Raw genomic sequence first — 24,832 nt, forward strand, 5'->3', positions numbered from 1 at the left:
TTGGGATGGCTATGCCCTATTGCTCAAGATTTGTTAACTCTTTTTGTGTGTGTGGGGTGGGGGGGTTGTTGATAAAAACATCAATTCTGTTACTGAGTTGACTTTTTTTTGGTGTTCGCCATATTCCTAAGTAACATGTTATCTTTACTCTACGGGTCAGTACCATTACAGCGATACCAAATTTCTATATTTTTGTTTACTAATTTTGTAGAATTAAAACCTAATTTGAGGAAAAAACTTTTGCATCAGAAGTAGCATAACTTCTTTAATTTTTGGTCTATATAGAAGGATGAGAGCTTGTTTTTTTTGTGGGACATGATGTACTTTACAACCGTACCATATTCGTTTTTTTGTGAAGCTGGACATCAGGAGTCGGTTTGTAGATAAAACGTTGCAAATTTTATTTTGGTTCCATCAAAAATTACAGATGACACAGCACATGGAGAAAAAAAAATAGTATCCAAACTTACGCGTTTCGGTAGTTATACCTTATTCATTCACTACCGAAACGCGTAAGCTTGGATGCTATTTTTTCTCCATGTGCTGTGTCATCTGTAATTTTTGTCATTTTTAATGGAACCAAAATAGAATTTGCAACGTTTTATCTTCGAACCGACTCCTGATGTCCAGCTGGAAACAGTTTCTTCACATTATCTATGCATGCACCTGTGACCGAGGTTGTCCGTGCTGGAGTGTCCAGAGTGAAAAGCTGTGTGGACTGCTTGAACAGAGCTGGTGAGCTGATTATACAAGATTTTTTTTCTTGTTATCTGTTTGTGTTTATTCGTTTTTTTTATTGCATTGTATGTTTGTTTTTGTTTTTTTTTTTACACTGTTTATTGTGCAAGTTTAATAATGATTTTGTTTTATTGTACGGGCCATTACGGTCATGGCAATACCTTTATATGTGGGGTGTGTATGCTGATTTTTCACTTTTTAAAATTTTATAAATAGGTGTTATATGTAACCTTTTTTTTTTATTATTTTCCCCTCGTCCCATTTCTTCATTACCATTCAATTCTGATACATTGCAGGGTATTATATACTATAGGCTAACACAGTGGGGCACATTTACTAAGGGTCAGCACGGCGCATTTTTGTCGGGTTTCCCAACCATTTAAGTGGGTTTTTTTTGGCGCACGTGATCAGATTTGTGCGACATAAATCGGGGGCGTGGCCGACGGACAACCCGACTGATTCGTACTAAGCGCGGGATTTACAATTCAAATTGTGTCTCAAGACAATGCCCTCACATACTCCGGGAAGAAGGTGAACTCCGGCGGACCTCAGCGGGGAAGTGACACATGCAGGAAAATGGACGCACGATCTTGAAGATTTGCGCCGGACAACGCACCTCGGGGAGCATGACAGGACCGGGTAAGTAAATCTGCCCCAGTGGCTGTTAGGTCCTGTCTGTGGCAGGACCTTACAAGACTTGCAATGGAAAGCCCCGGGGTCTTGGATCAGACCCCAGGGTTGCCATAGTGCTGATCGGAGCTCCCGGGCAAGGAATCTAAATGGTTAACATCCACCCAGCAGCAGGAGTTACACGGAGATAGCAGCGGTAGATTACCTCCACTCCAAGTGCGCATGAATGGGTCCCTGCCTAGTGTGACCAGTGTTTGGGCACTACCGTAGTTATACCCTGCGCCCATTCAGGCACAGGTTGTAGTTCAATTCACCTGATACATAAGGTGCAGAGGGGCAGGGTTTTCGGCATACACTGGCATGAGGTTTCCTATATAGATATGGTCTTGTAATGGACACTTGGTATTACCTTACAGTACATCATGATGTACTATTCAATCAGCCAGGAAAACCTCACTGCGCCCTCAATGAAGATGTAAACACCTCCTAAAATTATTGACTGATCACATTACTCTTGATACATTTGTGCTTTAAGATTTGCATTCACTGCCAGCAAGCTGAGATTTTAAACCGTTTAAGGAACTAAGGAATATTTCCATAATGTGGAGTAATCTTTATGGTCTAATTCCCAGGGAAGACAGCGAGGGTTGCGTGCAGGGAGGAGATAAGAGGCCTGCATACACTGGCCTGCCATGTAGCGGCTGTGAGTGCCATGTACTTCCCACCCAGGTGCTGCCATCCCCGCTGGTGTACCCGGGCAGTACCGGCTCATATGAAGGGCCGCCCTGCTGCTGAGCGCCGCTTGTCGCACTTTGTCCAGGGCGGCGCAGTCTCTGCAGAGGAGGGGGAGGGTCCGGGGAGGGAGACTTATCAGCCGGGACTGTGAGGCCTTTGCCGCTTTAGTGACCTCCAGGACGAGCCGCAGAAGAAGCCCGCACCTCCGTACATGCAATGCAGTCCCGCGGCTCTGGTGCCGCTCCAGCAGGCGGCCGCCTCTCAGTCCTCCAGCGACACCTCGTATCCTTCCCTGTGATGGTAAAAGCCATTGAGCAGGCCGCGGCGGGGGAGGCTGAGTACAGTCCAGGGCTAGTAGTCATGTTATTAGTACAGTCCAGGGCTGGTAGTCGTGTCAGTAGTACAGTCCAGGGCTGGTAGTTGTGTCATTAGTACAGTCCAGGGCTGGTAGTCGTGTTATTAGTACAGTCCAGGGCTGGTAGTCGTGTTATTAGTACAGTCCAGGGCTGGTAGTCGTGTTATTAGTACAGTCCAGGGCTGGTAGTCGTGTCATTAGTACAGTCCGGGGCTGGTAGTCGTGTCATTAGTACAGTCCGGGGCTGGTAGTTGTGTCATTAGTACAGTCCGGGGCTGGTAGTCGTGTCATTAGTACAGTCCGGGGCTGGTAGTCGTGTCATTAGTACAGTCCGGGGCTGGTAGTCGTGTCATTAGTACAGTCCGGGGCTGGTAGTCGTGTCATTAGTACAGTCTGGGGGGGGGGGGTGGTAGGGGGTTTGTAATGTAATACTAGTAGTCGTGTTATTAGTACAGTCCAGGGCTGGTAGTCATGTTATTAGTACAGTCTGGGGGTAGTAGTCGTGTTATTAGTACAGTCTGGGGGGTGGGGGTGGTAGGGGGTTTGTCATGTAATACTAGTAGTCGTGTTATTAGTACAGTCTGGGGGGTGGTGGTAGGGGGTTTGTCATGTAATACTAGTAGTCGTGTTATTAGTACAGTCTGGGGGGTGGTGGTAGGGGGTTTGTCATGTAATACTAGTAGTCGTGTTATTAGTACAGTCTAGGGGTGGTAGTCGTGTCATTAGTACAGTCCAGGGGTGGTAGTCGTGTCATTAGTACAGTCCAGGGGTGGTAGTCGTGTCATTAGTACAGTCCAGGGCTGGTAGTCGTGTCATTAGTACAGTCCAGGGCTGGTAGTCGTGTCATTAGTACAGTCCGGGGGTGGTAGTCGTGTCATTAGTACAGTCTGGGGGTAGTAGTCGTGTTATTAGTACAGTCTGGGGGGTGGTGGTAGGGGGTTTGTAATGTAATACTAGTAGTCGTGTTATTAGTACAGTCCAGGGCTGGTAGTCATGTTATTAGTACAGTCTGGGGGTAGTAGTCGTGTTATTAGTACAGTCTGGGGGGTGATGGTAGGGGGTTTGTCATGTAATACTAGTAGTCGTGTTATTAGTACAGTCTGGGGGGTGGTGGTAGGGGGTTTGTCATGTAATACTAGTAGTCGTCTTATTAATACAGTCCAGGGGGCAGTACCGCAGTAGTAGTTGCATTAGTACAGTGTCAGCTGTAAAGTTGCGTTCCATGAATTTTGTCATTGCTGTCCCTGTAGTAGATATAGAGCAGGTTTATAGTGTCGCCTGTAAGACTGTAAGTCACGGGAGCACAGTATCTTGGAAATTGCAGCACCACAAACTTACCTTTCTTGTTTTTCTAACTTGGATCTTTCGAAGTGAAACAATTCTATGTTTATCTAATGATTTCTTTTACTCACCTTAAAAATTCCCCGCCATTACAGCAATCCTGTCCCTGTTATTTATGGTCCCTGCCAGACACTGGCATAACAAAACACCAGTGGCTCACGATGCAATACGCCTAAACTTACACTGCAACCCCCAATCCGCACATTACACTTGTGAATAACATAAATGCTACATAGAGCACTACTCCTATATACCACATATACCCTGTCCAGCAGCAATGCTCCTTATTAAGATACTAACAACCCTCCTAATTAATAAGATGTCCAGCAGCAGCCTCCCCTCATTAATAAGATGTCCAGCAGCAGCCTCCGCTCATTAATAAGATGTCCAGCAGCAGCCTCCCCTCATTAATAAGAAGTCCAGCAGCAGCCTCCCCTCATTAATAAGATGTCCAGCAGCAGCCTCCCCTCATTAATAAGATGTCCAGCAGCAGCCTCCCCTCATTAATAAGATGTCCAGCAGCAGCCTCCCCTCATTAATAAGATGTCCAGCAGCAGCCTCCCCTCATTAATAAGATGTCCAGCAGCAGCCTCCCCTCATTAATAAGATGTCCAGCAGCAGCCTCCCCTCATTAATAAGATGTCCAGCAGCAGCCTCCCCTCATTAATAAGATATCCAGCACCATCCTCCCCTTATTAATACGATTTACAGCAGCAGCCTCCCCTCAATTAACCCTTCCCTTTAATGCTATTATGGCGCGGAGTCTGATGACGGTTCAGCTCTGCATTGGAGCTAAGTATGCATCGGGAATCACAGGGTGCACCCCTGCGGTGGTTTCAGGAGGTGCTGAGTGTTGCTAGGACCCCAGGGCTGTCAATAGTAAATGCCTGTAAGTTCCTGTTACATACTGGACCTTACAGACCGTGTGTCCGCCTATGTATCAGCATAGGTTGACACTGCTAATACCCTGCAGTACATCAGTATTGCAGGGTATTTTAATGAACAAGCATTCAAACGATTTTTACCTATTTTGTCCTACATAAAATGCACTAAAAAATGCTACTTGGAAAATGTCGATGAAAAATTAGTAAAACGTAAGCAAAAGTATAATAATTTGGTATAGCTGTAATTAAACTGAACCATTAAATAAATGTAACTTATTACTTATATGGTGAACACCAAAAAAAAAAAAGTCAAAATTCTATTACAGAATTGATGTTTTTTTACAATCCCCCACTAAAAGAGTTAATAAATTTTTAGCAATAGGGCATAGCCACCCAAAAATAGTACCACTGAAAAATGCATCTCATCCCACAAATAGTAAGCCCTCGCATGGCAATATTCATGGGAAATACAAATATCTTATAGCTCAAAGGCAAAATTGGCCTTGTATGCAGGACCCTCCTTCTGCAACTCGGTGTACGCCCCTACAACAAGTAACGTCCACATGTGGAGGGTCTCTGTACTTGCGATAAATTGCATAACAAATTTTAAGATGGTCTTATCTTTTGTGAATGTGTACATTTTAGGGCTAAATAAACATATTACCAACAAAATCATACGATTCTAAATTTCACCTACATTGTGTTTTAATTACTATGAAGATCTGAAGGGGTTAAGAATCGTCCTAAAAGTAGTTTCTTTGGGTTTGAGGATGGGTTGATATGTAGAGCAGGTGTCTGCTGGATTATACCACAATTAAACCTGACCATGGCACCTTTACAGCCAAGGTGTATTAGCTGGTTAGCCGGCGTCCTGTGTGTCTCCAGCCTCAAGCAGCTTTTAGTATGTTTCTAGTAACCTCTTTATCATTGTTATGTTACTAAAGGTGAAAACAATGAACTTCAGTCACTGAATGCTCATACTGCACTTTGCACAGCAAAGGTTGCTGCTAGTTATGTCCATGTACAGACAGAGCATGATTTATATTCTTGATAAGATATGTTGCCTTTTTGCCCATTTTATTACTTCTTTTTGCAGCAAATAACCCCACTGCCATTACTCATTCCATTGTTTAGTTTTGAGGATGTCGACACAAAAGGTCCAATAATGTCACTAAAGGGCCAGAACTGGAGAGTTAGCTGATGTTAGTAGCTTCTAGGTACCTTCTGCAGAAGCTTTTACAGCTTCTGGATTCCTGTGAAGCCAAGGTCGCTGGCAGAAGAAGACAGACCCTGACCTGGGCCGCTGCTCCTTGTACGTGTATGCGATGATTCTTAACTTGCTTTTCTGAATTATTCGAAGCTTGATGGCAGGATATAAACAATGATAAATTTCATCTTGGTGGCTCAAGGAACTCCAGTCTGATAATGTATGTAAGTGCATGTCAACACTGAAGCTCTTGCAAGTTTTTCTAATATCATCCCGGGTTTGGCTGCCTGAGGTTGTTGCACCAGTAAACAACTCCTCTTTTGTGATCAACATACACTCACCGGCCACTTTATTAGGTACACATGTCCAACTGCTCGTTAACACTTAATTTCTAATCTGCCAATCACATGGCGGTAACTCAGTGCATTTAGGCATGTAGACATGGTCAAGACAATCTCCTGCAGTTCAAACCGAGCATCAGTATGGGGAAGAAAGGTTATTTGAGTGCCTTTGAACGTGGCATGGTTGTTGGTGCCAGAAGGGCTGGTCTGAGTATTTCAGAAACTGCTGATCTACTGGGATATTCACGCACAACCATCTCTAGGGTTTACAGAGAATGGTCCGAAAAAGAAAAAACATCCAGTGAGCGGCAGTTCTGTGGACGGAAATGCCTTGTTGATGCCAGCGGTCAGAGGAGAATGGGCAGACTGGTTCGAGCTGATAGAAAGGCAACAGTGACTCAAATCGCCACCCGTTACAACCAAGGTAGGCAGAAGAGCATCTTAGAACGCACAGTATGTCGAACTTTGAGGCAGATGGGCTACAGCAGCAGAAGACCACACCGGGTGCCACTCCTTTCAGCTAAGAGCAGGAAACTGAGGCTACAATTTGCACAAGGTCATCAAAATTGGACAGTAGAAGATTGGAAAAACGTTGCCTGGTCTGATGAGTCTCGATTTCTGCTGCGACATTCGGATGGTAGGGTCAGAATTTGGCGTCAACAACATGAAAGCATGGATCCATCCTGCCTTGTATCAACGGTTCAGGCTGGTGGTGGTGGTGTCATAATGGTTGTTGTTGTGTTTTTTTTTTTTTTTTTAATTTCATCTCACCTCAGTACCATACGCACTGACAAAGAAACGACACTAACAAAACACATGAAATTGGCACACAATGGTGACCTAAGACAACTCAAATTCTGGGGTATTGATCAACTCAAGACAGGTCCAAGACGAGGGAATATAGACAACCAACTGAAACAAATAGAAGCCCGTTGGATCCATCGACTCCACACACTCAGCCCAAAAGGCTTAAACGAGGGTTTCACCTTCGCACCTTTTCTATAAACCAAAACAGACTAAATTTCAAGAAAGTTGCTATCCAACTAAAAATTAGAAACATGCCATAAGGGACACACCAACAAACCCCTAAAAGAACAAAAAGAAGAGATAGGAAATCCTGGAGATAAGTAAAAGAAGTATGAAAATAAGAAAATCAAAATAATGACTCAGTGCCAATGCAATACTCGGCTGTCCAAATTTTTAAAAAACACAACAACAACCATTATGACTACTAAAATATAAACAACCGAAATCAATAACATGCGCATAATCCAAAAGGAAATATGAGACACAAAAGGGGAGATATAAAATACCTCCCAAATCCGCCCTACAAACCAATATAATACAAAGAGTTTACCCCCCTTGAGAAATAGGAACAAAACGAGAAGTACTAACCACAACAAACAGAAACGAACATTGGACAGAAACACCAAAACTCACCCTTAAAACATATTCCCTTCAAGAATAAAAACGAACATACTCCACACTGAAGCCACACATCTTCAATATAGACAGATCCACCCACCTATGAACTGAGAAAAAGATCTGACCAATTCACAATAGCATAAAATAGATGGAGATAAGTCCTACATCGGCAGAAAAGTACTTACAATGCATCCACGCATGCGCACACAGAGATAAAGCAGTAAGCGCGACAATACGAGAGGACGACTCACTCCAAGAATGAGCGCATTGAAATCTGGAACGCGCATGCGCAGAAAATCAGAGATGACGCATGCGCAGTGTATCAAAATCCAACTACACATCGGAACCAATAGAAAAGAGGGGGAGGTATACAACCAAAGACAAGGATTGGCGGAGAGGCACACACCCACAGGATAACGTCATCAGAAAACCACTTAAAAGGCGCGCAGACGGCAACCGAGACTGCTATTGCCCCGAACCCCTGAGGACGCCACGTTAGGTGGCGAAACATGTCGGGGGGGCGACGCTAGGATTTTAGAACAGGGAACGAGATCAGCCGATCAATGAATCAGTCTAGTTCAAGACAAAGAGGACTAGAAGGAAAAATAGACCTTTCTAAGGGAATAGAGGAGGTGAAGGGAATGAATGAATTGATGGAATGAATGATGAGAGTTACCCTACCCCAATCCTAAATCTTCCCCAACCCTATAAACATCCTATGTCAGATTGCTGAATGTGCAACTATAGGTTAAAATTGAACAATAGTGGATAGCACTAAGAAATACAGCTAGAACTGACAGAGGAAAGATAGACAAATAAGAGGACTGACCACGGATCCCTGATAATTTTAAAATAGACACTGAGTCAAAGAAAGAGCACGCAATTTATTTAATTTTAGATGAGAAATTAAAAGTTATATTTTAACAAGCACTAAAGGGAATATTTTCTTGGCACTCTTTGGGCCCCTTGGTACCAATTGAGCATCGTTGCAACGCCACAGCCTACCTGAGTATTGTTGCTGACCATGTCCATCCCTTTATGACCACAATGTACCCAACATCTGATGGCTACTTTCAGCAGGATAATGCGCCATGTCATAAAGCTGGAATCATCTCAGACTGGTTTCTTGAACATGACAATGAGTTCACTGTACTCAAATGGCCTCCACAGTCACCAGATCTCAATCCAATAGAGCATCTTTGGGATGTGGTGGAACTGGAGATTCGCGTCATGGATGTGCAGACGACAAATCTGCGGCAACTGTGTGATGCCATCATGTCAATATGGACCAAAATCTCTGAGGAATGCTTCCAGCACCTTGTTGAATCTTGAGGACACCCAACTTACAGAGGACCCATAGTTACATACAGACCGCTCTGCCCACTGTGACCTCTGGTGAAGTTTACTTTAGTCCCAATGTGCAATGATCATCTATGAGGTGTCTGTAATAACTTGTAATAAGGAGGGCAAAAAAATCTGTCTAAAGTTAGTTATGAAATATAAATTTCTGACTTGCATATAAATTTAACTTCAACAAACCTAAAGAACCTGTCCTTTAAGTACTCCCGAAAGTGTATCTGCTAACCCCTGGCACAGTTCCTAGTACTGTACTGTAATCATAAAGTAAAGGCATCCTAATGATGTTTTTCTCATTACTATTTTTTTTATAAATTATCATTATATGTAAACACACAAAGCAGTATCATATATTTACCTTACATAGAGTTTCAGACAGCAGTTCCAGTATCAGGACAGCTTTCAACAGCCGCTTATTCACCAAACTTTCAGTAAGTTACCTGTTTTTTTTCTTTTGCCTTGCAGTATTATTGCTTTACAATGTAGTTCGTAAGGAAGAAGTTGCATATAAAATACACATTTTCCAAGGCCAGTAGTTCATTAAGGGATCTGGGCAATAAAAAATGATTCCATATTTAGATTTTAATAATGTTTTAAATATTTCAATGTACACAATGTATATAATATCAGTATCTTAATTTTAATTCAGTGATTTATATTTATATATTATAACTTTATTTATATAATGTTTTTTAATTCCGTGAGTTATATTTATATAATATAACTTTATTATTTATATAATAATAGCTTTGGAGGTGTCAGGCTCATGTTCTAGGAAGAGGATAAAAGAATAGAAAGAAAGATGACTGACAGCACCTATGATATGAGATGTTAGAAAAGTAAAAAAACTAGAAGTGTATAGTTGAAGAGACAACTCTGCCTATTTTCAGACATAAACTATGTAGGTGACAGGTTACATGATCGGCTTACGTCATTGATAATATGTACGTAGCAGAAAGATGTGGGGAATCAGTGAAGAGTTACTGTCTACACAAAGCATAAACCTCTACAACATAGACTGTAAAAACAGTGCAAGCATATAGGTATTTCACAAAGTACAAAGATTACCATAGATAACCTGTTACCTATATTTCTCTGTATTTCGTCTGCATTATGAAAACATGCGATGTTGATTTTGCAATTGTGTTTCCTCCCACCAGATATACCTTGGACAATGATCTCCTGACCACAGAGCAGAGACAGTTCTATGAGGAGAATGGATTCCTTGTTATTAAAAACCTGGTCTCCCATAAGGACATAGATGAATTTAGGTACAAACATGGTATCATTGTTCTGCTCCCCTGCAGGTTGTCCCCGACTTAAGGACACCCGACTTACAGCCGACCCCTATTTACAGACAGACCTCTCTGGCCACTGTGACCTGTGGTGAAGCTCTCTCTATACTTTACTTTGGTCCCAGGCTGCAGTGATGAGCTGTAAGGTGTCTGTAATGAAGCTTTATTGATAATCCTTGTTCCCATAACAACACGTAATTGTAAAAATCCTATCGTCATAGAGACAAAAACTTATCTCGAGCTACTATTCTAAAATATACCTGTTCTGACTTACAAATTCAAGGTTAGGCATCTTGTACGTAACCTGGGGACTGCCTGCATTTACTGTTTTATCTTGTCGGCAAATCAGTGCTGTACAACTGTTTAGACATGTCTACATCACTCTTTGGTTACTGAATGGTGAACACTATTCTTTTCAGAGAAGTCTTTGAGAAAGTTTGCAAGAAGGAATTGACCGCTCCTGGAATGGTTGTAATGCGAGATGTGGCCATTGCCAAGTCAGAATATGTTCCAGATCAAAAAGCCATTACTAAAGTTCAGGACTTTCAGGAGCTTCCTGGCCTTTTCCGATATTGCAGCCTACCACAGGTATATTTATAGGGATGTATTTTCTACACATCTATGATCTGTTACAAATAAATACACTTTTCATGCTTTAAAGTGATTGCACTAAGGGTAAAAAAAAGCAGTATATACTATATACAGCCCACACACATCACTATATACAGCTCCCCCAGCAACCGCTATATACAGATCCCCCAGAAATAAATATATATTGCTCCCCCAGCAATAAATATATACAGCTCCGCAGCAATCACTATATACAGCCCCCCAGTGATCACTATGTATAGCCCCTCAACAATAACTATATACAGCCCCCCCAAAATTACCTATATACAGTTTCACAGCCTTAACTATATCCAGCCCCCTATAATAACTATATACTTTCCCCTATATAATACAGCCTCCCTATAACTATATACAGTCCCCCTATAATAACTATATACACCCCCTATAATAACTATATATACCCCCTATAGCTATATACAGTCCCCTTATAATAACTATATACACCCCCTATAACTATATACAGTCCCCCTATAATAACTATATACACCCTCTATAACTATATACAGTCCCCCTATAATAACTATATACATCCCCCCCCATAATAAATATATACAATCCCCCTATAATAACTATATACCGTCCTAGGTAAAATAATAATATTGTACTCCCCTTCCATCGGTTCCCTGATGTGCGCCATTCTCATCTTCCCTCACGGGTGTATATCGGATGTAAACAAAGATGGCGGTGTAATATTTTTATTATTTTGTTGATTGAGCTGTTTAAGGGCTTATTTTTCCCTGGATTTATCATGCAGCGTTAAATATGACTTTTTGATCACTTTTTAAGGTGTTTTTTGTTTGGATGAACAAAAATCATTATTTTATTCTACGGGTTGTTACGGACGTGGCGATACCCTATATGTGCTGTTTGTGTGGTGATTTTTAAGTTTTATTGTGTTTGAGGGTTTTACACTATATGGGGCATTTAGGGGTTTTTATTTTGCCTTCCTTTTGTTATTACTAAAAAGCAGCAGTAAAGAAGTAATGTAGATTTTCACCCTCTTATTTTCTTTGCATTTCTTTGTATGTAGGAGATTGACAATGTCATATAGAAGTTAAAAGCATGTTCTTGTTTCTTAGATTTTGAAGTATGTTGAGTGCTTCATTGGCCCTAACATCATGTCCATGCACACCATGCTGATCAATAAGCCTCCAGATGCAGGCAAGTGGCTTCTTAAAAGTTAATACATTTAGAGCCAAAGCAAAAGTTCTGATATATTTTGACCTTTAATTATTATTTTTCTGCAAATTATTTTAACTGTGGCAGAAAAAAATTTTAGTCTTAGTCAATAATTGGCCTTCTGCAGATAGTAACCTTACAGTGCAAATCATTTTACTCTGCAGATTTTTTTATGGTTCAATAAGTGTTTGATTGAAATATGCACAATAACAAATAAGTCAACTAGTTGTCCTTAGCATGCAAAGTCCAAAAAGTAATCCAGGGATTCCAGGTGCCCATCACTGACCCACATCTTTTCCATGTAAAATTATGGTGAGGGCTTTTTCGCACTACAGTTTGGTACAGGGGTGTCGGAGGATCTCCATAATCCACTAAAGCCACTAAAATGAGGCAGCTACAAGGGTTCTCCTATAGATTTTTAAAATAAAATTTACTGACCTTTTGTCCAGCGGTGGGACCTGGCTCGCTGTTACCCTTGTACAGTATTTTGAGAGCTTCAGCTGGTCAGTCTGAGGAGATTTTGGAATGGATAGTGATCACTATGGTGACTTAATTCCGGTTAGAACAACCCTTCAGTAACTTATTATTTTTCTCTCAAACTACTTGGGAAGTGAAAATGTTCAAGAAAAAAGTCATATAGAAGATCTGGACTAAAAATTTAAATTTTTAATTTTCCTTACTTGCACAGACATCTGATATAGGAGAAAGTGATAAGGTTACTAATGACTTAACTCTTTACAGAGCTTCTTGGGCCACTACAGGTCACTTCCACATATGTCACGAGTGACATCCCATGCTCCAAGGAGGCCCCTTTTAGCCAATGCAAGGTGACCCCTGACACTTCTGGTTAGGTGTCGGTGTTAGAGGCTGGAAGATTGAAATGCCATAAACTGGGAGGGGTTTTATTAACGCTTCTGCTCTGGCCTCCTGTGTAGTTTTTCAGGAAACCTGAAATAACACTTCTTAAGCTTTACCCTCCTCCTTTCATTTACCCTCCTCTCCATATCTGTTTCCTGTATGTGGGCTGGAGAAGGCTTTCAGAAACACTCCCACTTCAGAAAAAAGGATTTAAAAAGTTGTACTGAGAACCTCTTTTCCCTAATAAAGTACAGGCAGTTCCGACTTAAGCACCACCTACTTGCAGATGACTCCTAGTTACAAACGGATCTCTGGATGCTGAAAATTTACTGAACATTAGCCCCAGGTTGCAAGAAGTGTCTTCAATTACCCTATTTTTCGGACTATAAGGCGCACAAAAAATACTTTGATTCGCTCAGAAATCAAAGGTGCCCCTTTATAGTCCAGTGTGCCTTATATATGAACCGTACTTGCAGACAAACAGCTACCTTGAGCTGTGCACAGGTCTGCCACCTGATGGTCATTCATCCTTATAATCTGGTGCGCCTTATAATCAGGTGCGCCTTATATATGAACCTAGACGTTTAACAGGCATTTATTGAAGGTGCGCCTTATAGTCAGAAAAATACAATAATGCAGACCACATTATTGTTAATCCTTGTTACCAAGACAACCCTAAATGTTGAAAATTCACTTGTCACTGGGTCAAAAACAACTTGCATACAAATTCAACTTATAAACAAACAAACCGAATGTATCTTGTACGTAACCTGGAGACTGCCTGTACATTGCAAACTTCACTATTATTACCTGCAATATTTTTTTTAAAAAAAGGAAATATAAAAATTTTACTCCGCTTTAAATATTTTGGTGCCCACAAAATATAATAAATGTAGTTCAATGTCCTGTGTCACTTTTATTCCAGGTAAAAAGACATCTCGGCATCCAATGCATCAGGATCTGCATTACTTCCCATTTAGGCCTGCAGACCGCATTGTTTGTGCATGGACAGCAATGGAACGTATTGACCGAAGCAATGGATGTCTTGTGGTTCTTCCAGGAACTCACAAAGGAGAACTTAAACAACACGATTATCCAGAGTGGGAGGTAACAGGCATTTTATTGCTTAAAATACATCTACCACCAGGATTAGGGATTGTAAACTAAGTACAGGCGATCCCCTACTTAAGGACACCCGACTTACAGACTGTGATCTATTATGAAGCTCTCTGGATGTTACTATAGTCCCAGGCTGCAATGATAAGCTGTAAGGTTTCTGTAATAAAGCTTTATTGATAATCATTGGTCCCATTACAGCAAAAAATTTTGAAACTCCAATTGTCACTGGGGCAAAAAAAAATTGTCTGGAACTACAATTATAAAATATACAGTTTCGACTTAAATACAAATTCAACTTAAGAACTGTACTGCCTGTACACTGACATACTGGTGTGTGACCTCTAGCAGGATCTGCTATAATTTTAGCTTCTCATTCCCTGTTTTTTACAAAAAGAACCTTTTAAAATTATGCAAAAAATCCGGAGGAGCTGCAGGCTCCATAGGTGTAAATGGATCCTGGAGCCCCTCAGACTCATTTGCATATTTTTTTTAGTTTTTTTTTTCTGCATTAGAAGCTAAAGAGGAGCAGATCCTGCCAGAGGGGGCACACATCAGCATGTCAGTGTACTTTGTTTACAATTCTTCATCCTGATAGTAGATGTCCTTGAAGGTAAATCAAAAAGAAATATGTTTATTTAGTGAACATAGACCAACATGTACCGTATATACTTGAGTATAAGCCGAGACCCATAATTTCATCACCAAAAACAGTGAAAAGACTCAAGTATAAGCCGAGGGTGGGAAATGCATTGGTCACAGTCTCCCAGTATAGCCAGCTCCCAGTAGTATATAGCCAGCCCGCCCCCAGTAGTATACAGTCAGCCAGCCCCCATGTAGTATACAGCCAGCCAGCACCCCATGTAGTATACAGCCAGTCAGCCCAGCACATTAACAAAAAAACAAACTTTCAAACTCACCCCCCGGCTCCCCAATGCTCGTTGTGGCTCCCAATCCTCGTCACAGCTCCTCTTCGGTCTTCTCTCTGCTCTATTAGCCAGCTCTCTGCTCTATTAACCAGCCAGTAGATTGCAAAAAAGCATCTCTGCCAGCTAATAGAGCAGAGAAAAGACCGAAGAGGAGCAACCAAGAGCCGTGACGAGGATTGGGAACCGTGACAAGCATTAGGGCGGTGGAGGGTGAGTATGTAAGGTTATTTTTTTTTATTGACTCGTGTATAAGCACATTTTGTGTGCTGAAAAACTTGGCTTCCACATGAGTATATACGGTACTAATGGCACAAAGCTTTAAACTAAGACAGGCCCTCTGAATCTGGTGTATTATTTCAGTCTGTCTAGTCTAAGTTTATACCTCCTATTATATGGCTTACTTTGGGCTAGAATTTTGTGTCAAAATGTCTAGTGGGGGGAAAACAAGAACTTAGTTACGGTGGTCACCAATTGTGCACATTCTCCCAATTGAGATGGTAGAGGCCTACGATGTAAACCTCATAGGTAGACCTCAACTATGAAAGACAAAATGTGAAAATAAATCCAGAAAATCAAATTGTCTGGTTTTTAAAGAATTTATTTGCAAATTATGGTGGCAAATAAGTATTTGGTCAATAACAAAAGTTCATCTGAATGCTTTGTTATATACACACACTGTTGCTGGTATGTTGGCCCATTCTTCCATGCAGATCTCCTCTAGAACAGTGATGTTTTGGGGCTGTTGCTGGGCAACACAGACTTTCAACTCCCAACAAAGGTTCTATGAACTTGCATTGTGTTGTTCATATAATGGGTTTGATCTATTCCCCCTGTGATGCTGGTATTTATGTGTATGACTTGCTGCGACACCAGTGTGTTGTTTGTATAATTCTTGTTGAATTTATTTTGTTTGTATTGACTAATACATACAGATGTAGCACTGGTTTACATGACTTACCGAGAATACGTCAGGCAAATTATCTCCCAAAACTAAATATATTCTCATAAACTGCCATTAGAAAGCATTGCACCTATCCCTACATTGTCCCCCATACATGCCTGTAAACTTAAACAATCGGGTAATAAAGATGTATGCAAATGACCTGAGAGATGTCCAATGAATCATTATCATATTCGGCTGTCCATGAGTACGAGGCACAGACACACAGCCACACCGTCCTCCCCCCTCCCCGGTTCTTGACTGACAGCCTGTATAATGATGTAACTCCTGGTGCTGGTGGCCACGCCTCCTACAGCCTGTGTGTGTATGAGAAATTCAACAGCTTCAGGGTGCAGCCATGTTATAGCAGAACATGTCAGGTACTTGTGTAGCTGATGTCTGTGTCCCTGTGTATTAGGAGGATGCAGCATGTCAGCAGATGCAGCACACACACTGGCCATGCTTTACTATACATTACACACAGACATGAGCAGGGGGAGGGGTGGGGGAACAGGGGTGACATCACTTTCTCTCTATGTGCCCAGCCTCATTTACATAATAAATAATGTATGAATTGACTAGATGGCTGGGATGGAATCCTTGTGAGCTGCTCCTACAGGTAGTGGTGACAGAATTAGTTAGACCTGATGACAGGTGTCCTTTAAGGTGCATTAAATTATCTTAAAAAAGGTACCCCTTCCATATTACATAAACCTACAGACTATTCAACTATTCAAACGTCATTACATTTTCTTTAACACCAAAGTGCTGAAAATGTTGTAATCTGCATATACTAGCAATTATATCTCCCAAATATTATAAAATGTGGTAACTAGATTTGTGTATTTATTGGCAAAGCTCCACATTATTGTCGTATATTACTTTAACCACTGAAGAATACGTAGGAACTAGGACAGTCATACATAGTGCTGTACGCATGTACACGCACAGGTATACAGTGCATAATTACAATTTGTGACATCCAACAGAGTTTATGTATGCTAGGGTATGTCTGGTTTGTCCTAAAGGGTTTAGTGAACGGTAGGAACTACTAGAACCTTATATTCTTGAGAGGTGTATATTTTGCCTAAAATCCAGCTCATAGCGATACTTGATCAGATGGTTGGGGAGTATCTGATATATAATGTGTTTATAAGTTTCATCCATAATACTTTCCTAAACTCTGCTTGCAGGCCATCATACACATATGTACTGTAGCTGAGAATCCGCCTGTGTGTGCTTCAGTGTTTTCACTTCAATGAATAAAGAAGTCGGGTCCATTATCCCAGTATGCAAGATAATGTTGCATGTACTATTTATTTTTTGGGGAACCGCACTCTTGAGGGTTTGGTTAGCAGGGAGCCCATTGGATTCACTAGTAACCATTTAGGTTGCTTTAAACATCTATCTACGTTTTTTTTCGCACACTGAAGAAACTTTAACTCTTTTTTTTAGTTCATATGGCAAGGATGATCACACGTGTCATGTTGTGCAATAACTTGTTATATTGCAAGAAATAATAAGACTGAATGATCTTATTTTCAGGGTGGAGTCAATAAGATGTACCATGGAGTTCGTGATTATGATCCAAATATACCTAGGGTACATCTGACTATGGAAAAAGGAGACACCGTGTTCTTTCATCCTATCCTTATTCATGGGTCTGGAATGAACAAAACAGCTGGGTTCAGGAAGGTAAATAAAAAGACCACTCAACATCTCTAATATCAGGACATGCCATGCTCTGACGTAGGGCTGTTTCACATATGTCCCGTATGGTGGCACAATCCCAGGGGCTGCACATAGAGCAGAGGACGGGAGTCCCTGTGTTATATAAAAATATAATACAAGGCAAAACAGCCGCGCCAAAACTGTGGTAGCTAATACAGTTCTTGCACGGCTGTTTGGTAGGCAGAGGCAATATCCTTGCATTATACAGTATTTCTGCAGCCCGTGGCATCATGCCATCATACGCCATGTATACACGTTCATTTGCAACAGCCCTTATATTGTAAAATGTCATATTTATATTTGGTTTTCTCCTTGGACCTCTTTAAGCCTCTTTTTTTATAAGACTTTGATACAAAAGTCCAGCATAATTATTCTGTATGGTTTTTTGTGTTCATTTATAATTATAGGCAATTTCTTGCCATTATGCCAGCTCAGATTGTGACTATATAGATGTCAAGGGAACAACTCAGGAAAACATTGAGAAAGAGGTTATAGAGCTGGCACTGAAACGCTATGGACTGGAGTCTGAAATTGCCTTAAAGGTATGAAATTGCTGTGACTTATTTGGAAAATAGTTGTTTGTTTGAAAGGGGTTGATAAGATATGTTGTGCTTCAATAACCTCCTATCAGTTATAGATAACAACAGGGCAGAATGTGTTCCTCGAGAAAAGAGTGAACTATGTGTTTTTACACATATATACAACTGTCTATGTCCTAGCATTGCATTAGTTCTGAGGTTTATCACTAGCCCTGGATACTATTGTGTACATCGTGAATTAGCAACTGAACTAAACCCGGGATCCTTACAGACAGATCTTATTGACCTATAAGGACTACATGCCATGCCATGGTTCGGATGCATCCAAAGTGAATTCTTAGCATTTTCTGGCTTTTCTGTATTTTAGCTACCGGAGTTGTAATTTATCTAGTTTGCTTCACTTTATATCACTTAATATTACTTTATATTTTGTTTCTGCAACATTTTCCTTTTTCTGTGACATTTTCATTTTACCATAGGATGCATGGATGGCAAAAGGACGTGTTGTACAAGGGGAAAGAAACAACCTGTAGCTGTTTTCCTAATTTCCTGGTGTTCTAGAGATAAGTCCTGAGATGGATCCTTTATTGTGCCTTTTGATTGTTATTCAGGAACAGAAATTATCTTTTGTTTAATTGTAATAACTAGTATTCAATATAAGAAGTTGATGTGTCCTATAATTCCTTAAGCCATGAATAGATTTGTTAAACATCGGGATATAAAACTGATGGTGAAAGAATCCCTTCCTGGATTACTATATCTTATTATTAATTAGACATTATCATATAAATAATAGTGACACTGGAAAAGAAAACACCATGTGAATAAACTCCATATCAGAACTTTCCTTGACCTCCTTGCTCAGACACTTTAAATGAACTTACATTCTAATATTCTACTTCCTCAAACGTTTAAAGCACTTAAGATCTTTTTTAATTTAATAACCACTATTCTATTGTTTAATATTCCGACCGATGAATGAACAGTTAATATTTGACTTATTACTGTCTGACTTAATAAAGGAAAATATGTTGGCAAATAAATCGATTTGTTAAAATTGAATCCAACATTTCTGATGTGACTTCATTTGTACTTCCTTCATAGTTAATATCCTGGTGATCAAGTTTTGTTAAATAATAATAATAATCATTATTTATATAGCGCCATCAAATTCCATAGCGCTTTACAAATCCGAAAGTTTCAGTGTTCTTTTTTCAGTGTGCACATCCTGCTAATTTCACCATATGGAATAAATACATAGTTGCTTTTGGTCAGTGATGGCGAACATTTTAGAGACTTGGTGCCCAAACGACAACCAAAACCCACTTTTTTATTGCAAAGTGCCAACATGGCAATTTAAGTAGTAACTTATTGTTCCCTCCTCTGTCACAGCTTTCAATCATATCAGTAGAAATAAGGTGGAGAAATTTGGTGTATCATTTTAGCTTCCATCCAGGGTCTCCTGAAGAGGAAGAATCTTGGGGTCCGAAGCAAAAGCTTCAATGGTAATCCAGCTCTGTCCACACCTTCTTACTCCTCCAGTAGTTCAGGCAGTCCAGGATGTGTGTTTGAAAAGGGCACTGAACACTGGCATGTCCTGGGCTTCCTTAGACTGCAGGAGAGGCCTTAACCCCTTCCCGCCGCAGCCCTTTTTCGTTTTTGCATTTTCATTTTTCACTCCCCACATTCAAAAATCTATAACTTTTTTATTTTTCCATGTACAGAGCTGTGTGATGGCTTATTTTCTGCGTATCAAATTACACTTCAAAATGGTGGTATTTAAAGGGCACCTACCACCACAAATCTACCTATAAAGGTAGATCGGGTGGTAGGTGGATAAATGGGACGTGAGGATAGCCCTTTTAAGGGCTAATCCTCACGTCCCCGCAATTTTTTGGTAACTTTTACGAAACGTTTATGCTAATTTTATTATGCGGCTACTGGAGCGTAGAGTAGCCGCATCTGAGGTTACACGAGGCGGCTACTCCACGCCCCGGTAGCCACTTTACCCCTCCTACTCACCATCTTCGGCGCGCAGCTGCTCGTAGCTGCGCGCCCTCGTCCAACGATCCAGCAGTCTGCGCATGCGCAGAACAGCAGGCCCGCGCCTGGGCGGTCACTGCTCCGAAGCCGGGGCTGCACAGGCGCGGGCCTGCTGTTCTGCGCATGCGCAGACTGCAGGATCGTCGGACGAGGGCGCGCAGCTACGAGCAGCTGCGTGCCGAAGATGGTAAGTAGGAGGAGAAAAGAGGCTACCGGGGCGTGGAGTAGCAGCCTCGTGTAACCTCAGATGCGGCTACTCCACGCCCCAGTAGCCGCATAATAAAATTAGCATAAACGTTTCATAAAAGTTACCAAAAAATTGCGGGGACGTGAGGATAGCCCCATTTATCCACCTACCACCCGATCTACCTTTATAGGTAGATTTGTGGTGGTAGGTTCCCTTTAATATTCCATGCCGTGTACTGGGAAGCGGGAAAAAAATTCCAAATGCAGTGAAATTGATAAAAAAACACATTTGTGCCGTATTCTTGGATTTTACGGCGCGCCCATGTGCCACCATATTTTTTAAGCCGGCAAAGCAAAGCTGCCGGCGATCAGCAGGAAAGCACCCAGCACTGACATACTGTTTTATGCCCCCTCTGCAGTATCCAATGAGCCTGAGGGGCTCCAGGCTCCATTAGCATCTATGCATTTGCATATTTTAAAATCCTTTTCTCTTGTAGAAACCAGGGCAGAAGAAGCTAAAAGAAGAGACGATTGCCAGAGGGGGCACACACCAGTATGTCAGTTTGCTTGGTTTACAATCATCCTGGTGGTAGATGTCTGCATGCCTAGGAGTCTTTGTTAGGCTCCTGGCTGTCATCACAACTGTTCAATTTCCCATTTGTGTTCCCATGATGTTCCAGGGGTAGTGAACAGTCTTGAATATGTGAATGTTTTGCCTCCATGCTCTGGTACCTTAAACAGTTATAACATGTATTAAAGCACTGAAACCATCACGTTGCCTCCCCAAGTGGGTCTAAGTGCCTGCCCTCCCATGCTCCAGGGTGTTGTCCTCCACTTGTGATCTTCACGTCCATTTTCCGATGGGTCCTTAGATATATTAATATACAGTGTATACAGATCACAGTTTGTTTTTCTGAGTTTCTAGTTGTCACTGAGATAAATTGCCATGTACTTTGGCAGCCTTAGGTAGTGTCACCAAATATAATCAGCAATTCCTTAGCTATAGGATAGCTCTAGGAATATCTCTGAATAGCTTGGTGATCTGTAGTCAGTATTCAAGTCACTATACTGAGATTCAGACATAAATTAGACTCATAGAGCATAGTACCTGCTGGGACCCATTTAGGTTATTGAAGTGATGTGGAACCATGTTCTTGGAGACCTGGATGTTGACTTCTTCCTTCATTTTTAAATAAAATTTTAAAAAAAGGTTCACACAGGCATAGTACTGCGGATTACAAACAAGTTTTTGAATTTTATGTAAATCAAATAGATGTAATAGATAATAAATATTAAAATTTACCTGGCTCCCTGACAATTTTAACAAGCAAGTCTCTAGGGCAGTGGTGGCGAACCTATGGCACGGGTGCCAGAGGTGGCACTCGGAGCCATTTCTGTGGGCACTCAAACCATTGCCTCAGGGCAAAGTTCACCAAGTATGACCAAATCCACCAAATCTTCCTGCAGTCCCAGGCAAATGCTGCTCTCAGCGCTATTATAAAGTGACACTTCAATGGCTGTTAGGAACTGCGGGAAAAGTGAGAAGGTGTTGACAGAACTGCAATATCTTTGGAGGTCTTCCTGCTGGAACCACCATTCATCCTGCACAGAGAGAGCCTGGAGAGAATCTATAATGAGTCTGAAATTGTCCTCCTTCTTTCAACTGTATTGGTGACCTCAGGGAGACAATACAATTGAAAGATGTGGAAGAACAGGTAGTAAGAAGTTACTGCTTAAAAAGCCATGCTGGCACTTCACGGCAAAAAAGTGGATTTTGCTTGTAGTTTGGGCGCTCTGTCTCCAAAAGGTTCGCCATCACTGCTCTAGGGCATGTGGACAAACAAGCATCTCCTGTGGAAAACCCTTATCCTCTTCATTATTCAAACCGACCTACCTACCCCTCCCTCTGACTAACCTTGATGACCGCAGCAAGCAAAGCTTTCGCTTGCACAGTCAGCCCTTTCTATTTGCCATGTGCAGGGAGCAGTGAAGAAGCCGCCCTGACTCCACTCCCACTGCACATGCACTACTTAGTGTGGCACATGACAGGTTGCATGGCAAATAACAAGAGCTGACTGTGCACGCATAAGAGTTCCTCCAATTCCGGAAACAATGAGGGTTTTCCCGGGTATCATATTCCCTGGGGACACCAGTTCAGGCCGTACAACGGTTAACACAGCCCCGGTGTCTCTCAGTCCCATAGCAATGGCCTGCAGACCCAGCTGTCATGAGAGTTTCATATGTTGCATGGTGATGTTTTGGTTATAATCCATGCCATCTTGAAATTAAGTCTCTGTTACAATGCTTTTAGGAAAATAAGTAGAAATGACAGGATTTGATCTATCAGCTAAGTTTGCTAGGTTTACCTTAACAGTTCCCCCTAAATCCTGGAATTTCTCTCAGCTACTCTTATTCTAGAAGGACCTACAGATCTGCCCATATGTGCATCGCTCTCCTCTTCACCAGTTGGATGACAGCAGACCCCTGTTGGGTGCGCCCTCATTTAGTGGACTTTCACATGTGGGAATCAAATCTCTACCCTACCTCTCCCTACTCCAGGGGGCTGCTTGATATGTTTCAGGGGTGGTTGATCTCAGAGGGATATTTTCATTATGCAAATTTAGGTAACTTGAGTAAGGGGTCTTGGGCTTGTCTAACTACTGATACCCATGATACTTGATGGGGAGGACCACATAACACGCAATAAGTGACAAGAGCAAAATCATAATCCCCAATACCACCCCCACTTAAAGGAAACCCTGCCAATCCGCTAACCACAAAGTGAAGGATATAGCGTCCACTTCTGAGTTTCTCTTGGGTTCCCTGGACAGTCCTTCAATCTCTTCAAGTCCATGGGTAATGGATCCATGGGGGACGATGTCATCCGGGATGTACATGCAACAAGCCGTCCCCACCATCTTACAGACTTCTCCCTTCTCAGCAAGGATCATGTCCAAAGCCATGCGGTTCTGGAAAGCATCTCGGATATAATTCACAATTACAATAAAAACGATCAACATTTTGCTCATAGCTTTCTGGGGAATAAGGGACTCTAGTCCTGCCCATATCTGATTGCCTTGTACTCATCTGGGACCCCCCCTTGGTGCTACTACTGTATCTATATACACATTGTCATCTAGGTGCTTCTCTCTCAGACCTTCAGAATCCTTTGGGATGCTCTACATTTTCTCTATGTGTCTGATCGATCTTCTCCTTGGGGATCACAAGGGAGGATTGCACAAGTTTTATCACAGTACACTCACCTTCCCAGCCTCCAGGCCTGACCTGACTCTCCTATCCCCACAAATCCAGTACACATGAGACACTGCTAAGCAGGTCATTGCCTGCACCAACTGTAGGTAAAGTTTCCTACCCTGGGGGCATCATGGTCTGCACTATAGATACAGTGATAGTCATGGTTGGGATGTCCCTGAGAATACAGTCAGTCAGAAGAGACCAGCTAGCAAGAAGAATAAGTAAGTTTGCAATAGAAAGTGTGGAAGCATGCAGACTTCTCTCTAGCTTCACAGATGGGGCACTGGTCAGCAGGACTTGGAAAGGACCGTCGTAGCGATGCTCTGAATTCTCTTTTTGGTGTCTCTTTACCACCGCGTAGTCTCCATGGCTTCAGGATATGCATCCTGAGGTCTCTGTCTGAACCTGAAAAAGGAATCAGAAATACTTTTGCGGACCTTTTCCAAGGCCTGGCTCAACTTTGTGGTATGTTCCACCTTATTTCCTGCCATCAGCTATAGGGTCTGTAGAAATTAGGGGCCTAGTCTGGGTGCACAGCCAAAAAGTACTTTAAAAGGGGAAAAATACCATCTTTCTGTTAAGGGTAGTCCTAACTGAATACTGGGCAGCAGGAAGGCACTCGGGCCATTGTTTCCTTTTTCCTTCCGGATCTCTAACTTAAGAGTGCCGTTTAGTCTCTCAACCCCACCACTAACTTGGTAAGGGGTGTGCAGGGCCGGTTCTACACCCAGGAGGGACAAGGTTTCAGGTCTTTACCTGTCCTGTGAAGTGGGCTCTGCGACCAGACTCTATGGTCTCTGGAAGTCCAAACCTGCAGAAAAATCTCACTCACCAACTTCTTGGCTGCGGCTCTGGCAGTAGCCTTGGTCATAGGAAAAGCTTCTGGCCACCCTGGAAAGAGATCAATGCACACAAGCACGTATTCCTACGTACCACTTTTTGGTAGCTGGATAAAATCCATCTGAAGTCTTTGGAAGGGATACAGTGGCTTCGGTGTCACCTTCTGTTGGGTCTTTACCACCTTGCCACCATGGCAGGCACAGACTATACAGGCTTTCACTAGTCTAGTGACAGGGGTAGTAATGCCCGGGGCAAAACACTGGTGGTTTATGATCACTA

At 41.9% G+C, this 24,832-nt stretch overlaps 1 protein-coding gene across 1 annotated transcript; it reads left to right on the forward strand.

Moving 5' to 3' along the window:
- The first annotated feature begins 2,057 nt into the window (after window positions 1-2,057).
- On the forward strand, window positions 2,058-19,291 carry PHYH (phytanoyl-CoA 2-hydroxylase). The gene is made up of 9 exons (XM_072147332.1): window positions 2,058-2,385; window positions 9,388-9,443; window positions 10,173-10,283; window positions 10,727-10,895; window positions 12,017-12,098; window positions 13,900-14,081; window positions 17,505-17,654; window positions 18,098-18,232; window positions 18,709-19,291. Exons 1-9 carry the CDS (start codon window positions 2,320-2,322, stop codon window positions 18,760-18,762), a joined length of 1,005 nt encoding a protein of 334 aa, XP_072003433.1. The 5' UTR covers window positions 2,058-2,319; the 3' UTR covers window positions 18,763-19,291.
- The last annotated feature ends 5,541 nt before the right edge of the window (window positions 19,292-24,832 follow it).

Source organism: Engystomops pustulosus, chromosome 4, assembly GCF_040894005.1.
Source record: "Engystomops pustulosus chromosome 4, aEngPut4.maternal, whole genome shotgun sequence".
Classification (NCBI taxonomy): domain Eukaryota; kingdom Metazoa; phylum Chordata; class Amphibia; order Anura; family Leptodactylidae; genus Engystomops; species Engystomops pustulosus.